This window comes from Montipora foliosa, chromosome 14, assembly GCF_036669935.1.
Source record: "Montipora foliosa isolate CH-2021 chromosome 14, ASM3666993v2, whole genome shotgun sequence".
Taxonomy (NCBI): Eukaryota; Metazoa; Cnidaria; class Anthozoa; order Scleractinia; family Acroporidae; genus Montipora; species Montipora foliosa.
The window spans coordinates 17,068,093-17,079,331 of NC_090882.1; the positions used below are offsets into that span (position 1 = coordinate 17,068,093).

General features: G+C 37.1%; 1 protein-coding gene and 1 pseudogene across 1 annotated transcript; one reads left to right on the forward strand and one right to left on the reverse strand.

Annotated features, from left to right (window-relative positions):
- LOC137984245 (solute carrier family 52, riboflavin transporter, member 3-B-like) overlaps nt 1–311 on the forward strand; it is an 8,483-nt pseudogene extending 8,172 nt beyond the window's left edge.
- A 252-nt stretch (nt 312–563) lies between these two features.
- On the reverse strand, nt 564–11,037 carry LOC137984247 (dnaJ homolog subfamily B member 11-like). Its single transcript, XM_068831363.1, has 9 exons — nt 10,931–11,037; nt 10,687–10,843; nt 9,501–9,604; nt 8,363–8,495; nt 6,342–6,567; nt 4,747–4,804; nt 2,306–2,417; nt 1,169–1,328; nt 564–977 (listed from the first exon to the last, which is right to left on the reverse strand). Exons 1-9 carry the CDS (start codon nt 10,996–10,998, stop codon nt 922–924), a joined length of 1,074 nt encoding a protein of 357 aa, XP_068687464.1. The 5' UTR covers nt 10,999–11,037; the 3' UTR covers nt 564–921.
- Between the last annotated feature and the right edge of the window lie 202 nt (nt 11,038–11,239).

An 11,239-nucleotide genomic window follows, 5' to 3' on the forward strand; every position in this document is an offset into this window, starting at 1 on the left:
CTTGTTTTTCTTGTATGCTAATATTCTCCTCTCAAAGTTTGAACCATTGTTCTGAGTCCAGAGGCTTGACACGCTTTTTGTGGAATGTTTTTGAAGTCGTTCAAAATACTCGCAGCACGTGTTTATCACTTCTAAAAACCCTTGATAAAACACTGCTGCGAGTTTTTTAAACATTACTCAAAGGCTTTAGTTATACCTACTTTCATGGGTCAAGAGCATGTGTTATTCACAGCAGCAACAGGACAGATAAGTAGTAAAAGGTTTTCACTTCATTTTTTAAAATGGGGAAATAAAAGAAACAGAAGACTGAAGTATTGGTGGGTTTTTTCTATTTGATTTGCTATAAAGTTTCCATAATCACATCGTTTTTACAATATGGACAATAAAATTGTCAAGAAGAAACATTTTCTGATTACTCTGTCTTTTCTAAGATCATTTCATTTGTAAGAAGCTTGAGCTGCCTGCTCTACAGCAAACCAACCAGGTTGATGATTACTATGAATTTAAACTACTAACCCCTGTCTTTAGCATTTTGCACTTAACTTACTCATTACTCTTTAGCACACATGGCAGTTCTTTTTTTATTTTCTAAAATTCCATTTATGTACAAGAGCTATCCAAAGACAAACATAGAAAAGTCACATGAAATACATGTAATTTCACAATTATTGTGCTCAAAATCGTAAAGGGTCTAAGTTTGGTCATAAAACAAGACAACTTTTCTAGGAGTCAAATGAAAAATCCTTGGGTGACCCCTGTAAAACGTCAATTGAAATAATTATATCTTAAAGTTTGAAATACATGTATTGCCAAAGGGGTATCGTTTTGTCACAATTGTCACAAAAAAACATTACCCATGGATGTTTAAATTAAAAGATGACTAAAATTTAATTTGTTTGGACCAATACATGTAAATTATTCCTATAGACCATTATATGTCTTTTGTTGAGGATCCTGTTTCAAAATATTCTTGAGAGCTGCAAACAAAAAAATCCATTTCCATCAATACAAATGAATTATTGACCATACCTCAATCATTAATGATTACTCAACAAAATGCAAGGCAATGCTCAAAAGAAGTTGACAATACCAGTCTATTATTATAATTGCAAATGTACTGGTCAAGAAGACATTTAAGTATGGGGAAACAAGGAGCTTCTGTACCAACCTTCTTTCTCATTATCCTCGAAACTACCTCTCGGAAACTCAACATCAAAAGTGATGAAGAGATCTCCTTTTACATTATTGTTTTCATAATTTGGCATTCCTTCCTCTTTCTTTTTTATTCGTGCTCCAGGCCATGTGATCTTTTCACGCACTACATGCACCTGCAGAACAAAATGTGAATCACGGCCTAAGACAAAACTTTCCAAAAACTGTGTAGGATGCTGCCACTTAATGTTTCAAACTATTGATTGTTCTAAAGAAAGTGAAACTACAAAGCGTGTCTTTCTCTGCATTTAGTGTATTGCTACAATTGCCTTTCGGTGCGTACAGCTGCACAGTAATCACATTTTCCCTTTTGCCATCAAAATGTGTTTTTCTTGGCATGCCCCTGTTCAAAATAAGTACTCTTTGTCCAGTAAGCACCCTCCCTTGGCAGCCAGGAGAATCTGTATAGAAGTACAAGATCCCAAGCACTTACATGTACATGTAAGCACTAGACACCAGAGTCGTGGGAACAAAGAATGGATGAAATTAAGAGGCAATGACTTCATTGATATGGGACAATCTGTCCAAATTTATACATGTACCATTCAAATACATTCATGTACTTTAACCTCCTTCAGTACCACTCAAACACAAGAGAATTAATGCAGGGAATGGAACAGTGGTGAGAGCACTAGCCCCCCGCCAATGTGGCCCGGGTTTGATTCCCAGAGCGCTAGAACGACCAGACACTTAAATAAAGGTCTTTTCCTTTCTTTCCTTACCAATGATCAAACAAGTTTCTAATGCGTTGAAAACGAACAGTCAATGTGTTCGTTGAAACACACAAGTTTGCCCACTAGTATTTTCCCAACACATCCTCCCTTTTTTACCTATTTTGACACCTCATAATTTTTTGTTACTCAAAGAACTAAAAAACCAACTACAAACTTTCAATAATTATTAACGTGTAAAATGCATTTATATGTATTGTGAGTTGCTTCAACTGGACTGAAATCTTTTAATGAAACAGAAAATTCATAAAGTCCCATCACAGGGCTTTCAAATTCATCCTTAGCTGCACATTTCAGTGTAAAACATGTCTGCCGGTAACACAAAACCACGAATAAGGGCCTCAACAAGGAAGCAGTTTTACCTTATGTCCATCTAGATGAAGTATGTCCATTTCAAATCCATTTAGGGCATCAAATAAAGTTATTGTCACATTTGTAAACAAATCGTCTCCCTTCCTTTGAAATCTGTCATGTCTGTATAGGCACGATTAAAATGGTGTAAGCAAGGTTACTGTAATAAACTATTACTTAAGGCATTACTGTGGAGATATGGGTAAGGGAAAGGCAATGTTAGTATCCAGAGAGAAAGACTACAGTGGCACTGATTAATAACTCAAACAGTATTACTGACTGTACAATGTACATTGTGTATACATTTCTTTTGGCAACACGAGTGATTTGTATGGTTAATCAAATGGTGACGAGTGCAATTAGGGAATAACTTCATGCACGTTTTGTCTAAATTCAAAGAGCCTTTAGGCGAGGGAAATTATTTTATTTTGGACCAAACTCAACACTAGTGAAATTATTCCCTAATTTCACAAGTATACCTAGGCTCGATTACCAGTCGCTGTTTCAGAAAATGAGCCATCCCTCATTCCCGAAATTAGGTGAGGCAGTGTTAATCTCCGCCAATCAGAAACTTGCCTGCACAAATCGGTCTGGCATAAATTACATTTTTTGGCTGCGGAGGTACAGTGTACAGTATTCTATGACCCGTGCCTGGTCGAGATTTAAAATTGCTCACAATTCTGTGTGTCATTGACAAAATTTACTCTTCCTTATTTGTTCCAAATTGCACTCGAAATTATACGATTACCTATACAAATTTCCTAGCAATTATTCTGCAAACACTTTGCAGGTGTCAACAAAATTATTTCCACACGTAATCTGAAGGATGCAAGAGGATTCACTAATACTCTGTTCACTTTGTAACATCTCAAGCACTGCCTTTAGAATGGAAATTCTTAAGGGGAAATACAAAGACAGCATATTTTCATTAACAAAACTGAAGTAATATTTAGAGATTATTCAAAAGCTGCAGATTAGGCCAAACCAGTAAAGAAATCACCCCTCCTTCATTCAAATCCTGTCCAAAGCTTCTGGACAGCCCTCCATTTAAGACAAAATAATAGAATAGAAGATGTAAATATAGCCTGCTCCAAGCTTTCACACAGTGGAGAATGGCGAGATGTGAATGCGCCAGCAGAAAAGGGGACAGGGAAATGCAGGCAGAGGATGAGCAACAGACACTGTTCTAGTCCACTCCTGTCCTTGTTTCTTATTAACCCTCATTTTTCTGCTCATCCTGACTAATTATTGCATGGAACAGGATCATGATAATACATTCAAATTGACTTAAGGAGGCTCCCTAGAGTTTTTGGGGCCGCGTGCAAGCTGGGAACTAGTATGGTGTGAAAAGCCTGAATCATGGGTGTTTTTCTGATTTTTGTGACGTCATACGTGTTGTGACCAAATCTGTAAAATTAACTGCTAATTTTCTCACAATCCCTTTGGTAATTTTACATCACATACAGTTCCTATCAAGTATGTGTACCTTACAATTATTTGTTAAAATCTCTCAGAGCTAATCGAAAATATTTAGGAAAATGACAAATTACAGAATATTGGCAAAACCGTTTGAACAAGTCAACCTTGACTTTTTACCACTTCAAAATGTCAGGCAATTGACCGAATGCAAAAATGGCCGCCAACAAATTATTCTTTTGTCTTTGTGTTAATTAGCCTAACTAGCCTCATTCACACGCGTAAAATTGAAAGAATTTGAGCTGTAAAACGAGGCTAGTTAGGCTAATTAACACAAAGACAAAACAATGATTTGTTGGCGGTCATTTTTGCATTTGGTCAATACCATTCCCACAACAAGGCAGAGACTAAAAGAAATTCACCGAAGTAAAGTATAAACATTACAGAATTTACATGTAGGCCGAAAATAGGAATATATCTGCCTGTCATAAGATGTGATGTTGTAAAAAAGTTGACACCATATTGGTTAGTCTCTACAGGCAAAACTGAGAGAATTAATTAGGTTTCCTTTTGTAATTTGTGCCATGCAGTGAGGGTATTTGCAAAATACTCTGCGGAGCCACCTTAATACGAAGCTTGTTCAAAGGCCATAATTTTGATGCCATGAACAAAGATGTGGATGAATGACTGCTATAAATTTGAAGAGCAATTAAAATTATATGGTTTTCTTTTTTATGTACATGTACAGCTGTACATGTGTATTTGTGTCTGAAGCCCTTAAAGAGAGCTCTCAGTTTGGCTCACATGTAGGTAACTGTGGATAAAAGCAAAATGAGATTGAGAACCAAATGATTACAGATAATTTAACATGATTTTTCCCCAAGTAACACCCCAGTGATAGTTTTAAATGTTTATCCTCTTGCATAACTACAGGTTTTATTGCACCAGAAAAAAATGTGTCCTTGCAAACAACAAGACTATGTTTAAGACATATGATTTTATTAGAGGCTCTTCACAAGATACATTGTAACATTACCTCAACTCTCTCATCATAAACTTCAAATCACCAGGTTCACCATCGATGTGAGGTTCACCTACAAAATCAACCAGGCCAAAATATTTTTACCCATTCCAAAATTTATAAGAAGATTCATAACAATCAATTCCACTATAAGATACACAACTGTTTGGGTCTTAACAAGGTGACATTAAGAAACAAGATTTGGCTTTGTGAGATGTTACATCACTTATACAGTACATTCTTAACCCACTGAAGTCACTGCGCAGCCTTAAGCGCATCACACAAGAGTGACCCAATTTTAATGAAGGCAAAGAAATATATCCAACCCATCTCCAAAGGGAGGTTGGGAGTGTCAAAACATAAACAAATTGCAAACAGCCAGTTGGTTTACTTTTAAAGACAAACTTCCAAACGAACCTTGGACAGTTAACTGAGGCTTTTTGCAAACATTGGCCGTGAAGCACTTACATTTCAGAATGAACAGCTATTGGAGGGTAATGTGAAGTGCCAGTTTTCTACCCATGTAAACCATGTGAGCGTTAGCCCTACACGTACTGATGGTAGGGCTAACAACCTAACGCTCACATGGTTTACATGGGTAGAAAGCTAGCACTTCACAGGACCCTCCAATAGAGTGTTTTCATGTGACATCACAGCAGCCATGTTGGTGTACCTGAACAATATAATGGCGGCCATGTTGGTGTACCCAACTAATCCTCTGGGAACTGAGCTGTATTATCATGCAAATGTTTTCTTTTGAAAAACACTCTATAGTTAATTCTGAGGCTTTTATAGCTAGACTGTCTATTAATTTAAGTAGCCAGTTGTACAGTTTCAACTAGGTAAAAGGTAGGCATGCTCTTTGGCAGTAATGAATGAGGCCTCAACAGATTTGGCCAATGCAGATGTACATGTACATTATAATCTGAGATCTAGGAACAAGGTCTTTATGTCTTCATTTCATTTACAACAAGACCAATGATTTTATCACCTTGAACGACCGACTACAAAGAACACGAATATAACTATCGCAACATGAATAGGTACTTTTAGTACAGTCACAGTCCATTAACCATATTTTACTGATGGGGCAGTAAAATCTCATTTGTCGAATAATATTAAGTTTAGTGAAACATTTAGGAACAAATATCAGTGATATCAAAGTTGTTGCACGATGTTTCAATGACTCCATGTCATCATTATCAGCTGAAGCTAATTAAGTGACTAAGTTGATGAAATAATTACATGCATATTATACATGAGAGAGGTGTAAAATATTAAAATTTCAAGGGAATATATCACTTCTCACAGGCATACAATTATATTTCATTGACTTGGTTACTTAATTAGCTTGATAATGATGTCTCTCAACAACTTTTTCTTTCATTGTATGGTTCCAGAAAATATCCCACCCCCCCCCCCCCCCACAGAAGACATTTTGATTTGCACCCCCCCCCCCCCCATCCACCACCCACGATTTTTTCGTTCTTTTGTGGGGTGGGGTATGGATATTTTCTGGAACCACACATTGTATTGCTTCTAAATGGTAAATATGAAATAAATAAAAAACAATTCCTTGAGGTTGCAGTTTCAACAAACTATTTCCATACCTTCTGCAACAAATGGATACTCTTGTCCATCGTGCATACCCGGTTCGATTTCAACTTCCAATAATTTTTCTTTTGTGACGTAATTGACAGCAGGGCACTCATCGCAGATATCAACAGGTGACATCTGGAACCTCCCTGGGCCTAATTGTGTGGTTCTCATCTCTTGCCGACAATTACATTGCCTTGTTCCTGATACTGTCTCTTTAACTGGTTTGAAACGCAACACCTGTCAAGACATTCCAAAATTAAACTGTACATTATAGACATGTTAAACCTGCCACCCTTAACCCAGTTGAGACGCATTTACACAAAAAAATCCTTTACTCAACTGTCATGCACTGTTGCGAAAAGTCTCTTGTGATAGTCAGCTGCCTTGTAAACTATAATGGCATGGTCAAAATCCATATTATGGCCAAATAGGGTCTGCGTGTCTTGCAATTTTAGAATTGTTGTTCCAAACACGGACAGCTCTAAGCCTTGTTTCAAGTGCTCTATCCGTTTGGCCATAAGACATGTATGTGAAATCGTAATCAAGGCAGTTTACTTGTATACTATAAATCAAGACTGAAACAGGATTGCTTTATCCTTTGGTCTTGAAAGGATTGCTCCTCAAGTGCTGAATGGTTTAAAACCAACTTTGACTCTGTTGTTGCATAGCACTCTCTACATTCTTTCTGTTACGCCTTTCACGTAGGGTAGGAAAACAAAATTGTAATCAATGTTACTTCGCTTGCAGTGTTGTTAGAGTTAGAGTCGCAATGCCTCTGCAAGCACAGTAACATTTCTTGATAAATTGCAAGGGATAGTTATTGTTCATCAAGACTTTGATAACATGTTTCTTTTCTTTGTGTTTCCCTGTTTTTGGTTGATGGGATTTTCTCCACTCTATCAAGGAGTGTATTAACCATTGACGTTTTGTATTGAACGGGATGATGAGAGTTGAAATCAAGATTCTTTATCAGTGTGTGTTGGCATTTGGTACACATTGACCTGTATGTGAACATTTGCTCCAAATTGTGTAGTGTCTAAAAATTCTTATATTAATTATGCAAATTCTTGACTGCAATTTCAGCATATTGTGTGCTTCCAGAAAATATCCATTCCCCACCACGGAGGGAATTTCCCTGACAGGTAGCTGTCTCCAGGGCCATAGTGTTGATGGAAATAATGCCATTTCAGCATAAATACAGTCGCGAACATGTCAAGCTTTCAACCACAAAATTAAGGGGAAACAAAAAGGAGAATGAAAACTCTAGATTTTGAAATAAATTCATCGTAAACCTTCTGCTTCTTGAAGCGAAACTTTCACTCACTGACGTGACGCAGACATCAAAGAAACGTAGCTAGTGACCACCCCTGTTATGCGGTCATGTCTCTATGGAGACTGGTAACGAGTAATGGCGACAAGTCAAGTTTTTGTTGGCCTAAGAGGGTCCTAATTCCTTTGGATTCGCATACATAATGCTTTTGGAAGAAAGAAAACTGATTTTGGTAAATGATATAGTTATTTCTTCAAAAATGATCTACCAGATTGCTAAGATTGCTGAGTTCAAAATTAACCCCTTGGAAAGTGATTTTTATCGTCCAACCACACCCCCCCCCCTCTGGAATTTCCTAGGCCTCTGCCCCCCCCCCCCCCCCCCTTGGAATTTCCAATGCCCTCCGTGATGGCTTATGGATATTTCTTGGAACCACACATTTCGTTTAAATCTCTAGTTCTTTATTCATTGCTCAAACTACAAGTAAATCTCCATTTTGGCACACTATTTGCCTTATTCTTCCCCGTGTGGAACAAGGAAGTTGCAGCACAGAGGAATGCATGAATGGTAAAGTAAAGAACATAATATTACGTTCTGTACATTTGTATTTCTTTACTTTATTTATTCCAGGATCTTAATCAAACCCTACCATCTGGTCTTTTCAATAAAAAATGTGGGGTAAATTACACAAACAATTGTTTCACTTAGATTCTGCTTAGGTAAAAACAACCTGAAGGATGAAACAGAAGGAAATTCATTTACCTCTATAAAGTTGCCATTGTAGAGTTCTTCTAAAGTGACTTCCAGATCCATCTGAATATCACTTCCACGCGGAACTTCTCGCTGATGGGAATGTTGCGCCCCCTCAAAATGGAAGCCAAAGCCCCCAAAGAAACTAAAAAGCAAAAAAAGTTTTCTCTTTCACTGTATCACTTGCAGATATCAAAATAATATAGTAATATTTTGTTATTTACTCTCAGATAGTATGTGCACTACGATTAGCTAATTTAGCAGGCCATACTGTACAGTACAGCCTTGAGCTTTTGATGAAACATTTCTTAGAGAGTTTTTTATGTTCATGTGAAATAAACATGTGAAACTGTTTGAATCTTTCAAGCAACTATTTGAAAAATCCAACAAGATATATTCATTTTTCAGATTTTTGCATGTGCCAATCATTTGAGGCAGCTGAACGCTTGTCTTGACTTACCCATGACCATTATTACCTCAGAGATACAATAATTATCTTACTAACCTTGCTTTTTCGGTCTGTACAATAAATTACAGATTCTAATTTTTTTCCCATTAATTTATGGCTTTCAACTTAAACTCAAGGAGGCTATGCATATAAATTGGGAACAGCCTAATTTAAACCAACAAGTTCATCACGTCAACCTGACACTTACGCTTTAGGCTCTACATTCTTTCTAACACTCTGTAACTCACTCAAATATGTATTTCTTGTCACTTAATCATATTTAATTATGCAAGTTTCGCCTAGTTGTTATATAAGTCCTAACGGTTTTTCAAATATTTTTTGTAACTGACGATGATGTTTGTAACATCGAAACATGTCTTCGAAATTAAAAAATGTCATAACTTTCTTAAAGATAACGATTTGCTTTCTGCTGTCTCGACCTTTTGGTGCCATTATCCACGACATAGCAGCCAGATATGAAGGACGTCTCAACAATTTATGGCTCAAGCGAAAAAACTGAACTCAACTGAAAAAACACTGTTTGTAACTAACAGTATGCACCTCAAACAATTGGGGGTGAATAAAGTTTAAAAACTATAAGATAGGTACAACGTGAAGCTACAGGTGCCTTTTTTCCAGAGATACAGTGTATGCAGGACCAAATAATGTGGGTTATGGTTGTAGGTTATTGATTACACAGACCTTGAAAATGGATCAAAGGGGTCCCCTCCACCATTGTTCATGTTCTTAAGTCCTTCCTCTCCGTGTCTATCATATGTTCTTCTTTTCTCTTCATCAGTCAACACCTGGCACAAAGAATTTAAATTTTAACAACATTTCAATTTGAGTTCATGACCTGACAGTGACTGGTGAATATGAAAAGTGTTTAAATAAGGCCTTGCCTGACCCTGATAAATTATAACAAGTTTTAAAGAGCTGGCACTCTACAGGATAATCCAAGAAAAACCCTTTTGGCTAACAAATGGACTAAAACCTCTCCAGCTTCATATGGCTAGAAATTCACATTTACTGAGCCCTTTCTTCCACACAGTATTGTATGGATTCTTACAATTAACAGTAAAGCAATTCTCTTTGAAAAGTTAGCACATCCTCACATTAATACTAATTTCCCCCCCCCCCCCCAAAAAAAAAAAAACAGATAAAATTATTTCTTTGGAAAAATATAATAAATAAGCGTAGCGGATGAACTTGCTATGCGGACGTTACTGTGTGACTCTGTATACCGGAAACAATGTGGCAAAAATTAAACCAATCACAACCCGACACCTTGATGGACAGCCATTAGCAAAATATATTTTTTTAAATTTATGGTTTCAAAGTTGGCTAAAAATTATCCACTTTTAATACCATATAATGCTTTTAGATTTTACAGATCGACTCAAAGCGCGAGTATCGCATTTGTCCGTGAAACTGCGACGTGTTTTGACAATTCCTTTGTTATTGTGCAACATTAAATTGCGTGTGTTTAATATGACAAATACAGTAGTGGGAAAATTTCTACTTCGATGTTTCAAGTACACCAAAGTTTGTGCAAAGTAGAAAACTGTGAGGTCGAAGCGAAGAATTTTTGGAGAAATGTAAGTCGTTGCCCCAGCGCTGTATTTTTTAACTTACATTTGTATTTATACTAGCTAGTACCTGCTTTCCTCAGATAAATGTTCTGCAAGACTTTATGCTAAAACTTTACAAAACCAGTTGAGTGAAAGCAGTTCGCAAAACAATTTTGCGATAAAAATTTACCAAATTCTATGTCGTGTTTAGTACAGACGAGAAACTATTTCACAGTTTCCGAAATTACTCATTTTCAAAGCTTCTCTCTGAGCAAGACAGATGAAAAAATATTGTAAACATTATTATAACAACAAACCTCATACGCTGCACTCAAGTCTTGAAATCTCTCCTGGGCTTTGGGATCCTCTTTATTCTTATCGGGATGCCATTTCATCGCTAATTTTCTGTAGGCTCGCTTGATTTGATTTTTGTTCGCGTCTCGAGGGACACCCAAAATAGCGTAGAAATCTCTCCTAAAATTGCATAAATACGAGCAAATACTTATTTAAGATAAATGTCCAGGGGTAGAACTACCATAGAGAAGTGCACGTTTTAAATACCCTGCTAAAATTTGGAGGCAGCACGATAAAACCAAAGCAGAGAAAAAATACACGTGTACTTCTGCCATTTTTGCCGGCGACGCTTTTCGAGTGCGAAGCCTCAAAGACTCCTGGGAAGGGTCCGGGGCATTCCCAACTAGTTTTGCGAACCGTTCCGCTCGCCGAAGGATCGCGCACCATATACATGTATGTAAAAGCCCTGGCTACACGTTCAAACATTATAGAGAGGTTCAGTGACAAAAATGCTCATTTCTGTCCTGTTAGCTCCAGATATCAAGCAACTTCTCAAAGGAACGAGACAGGTTAAAA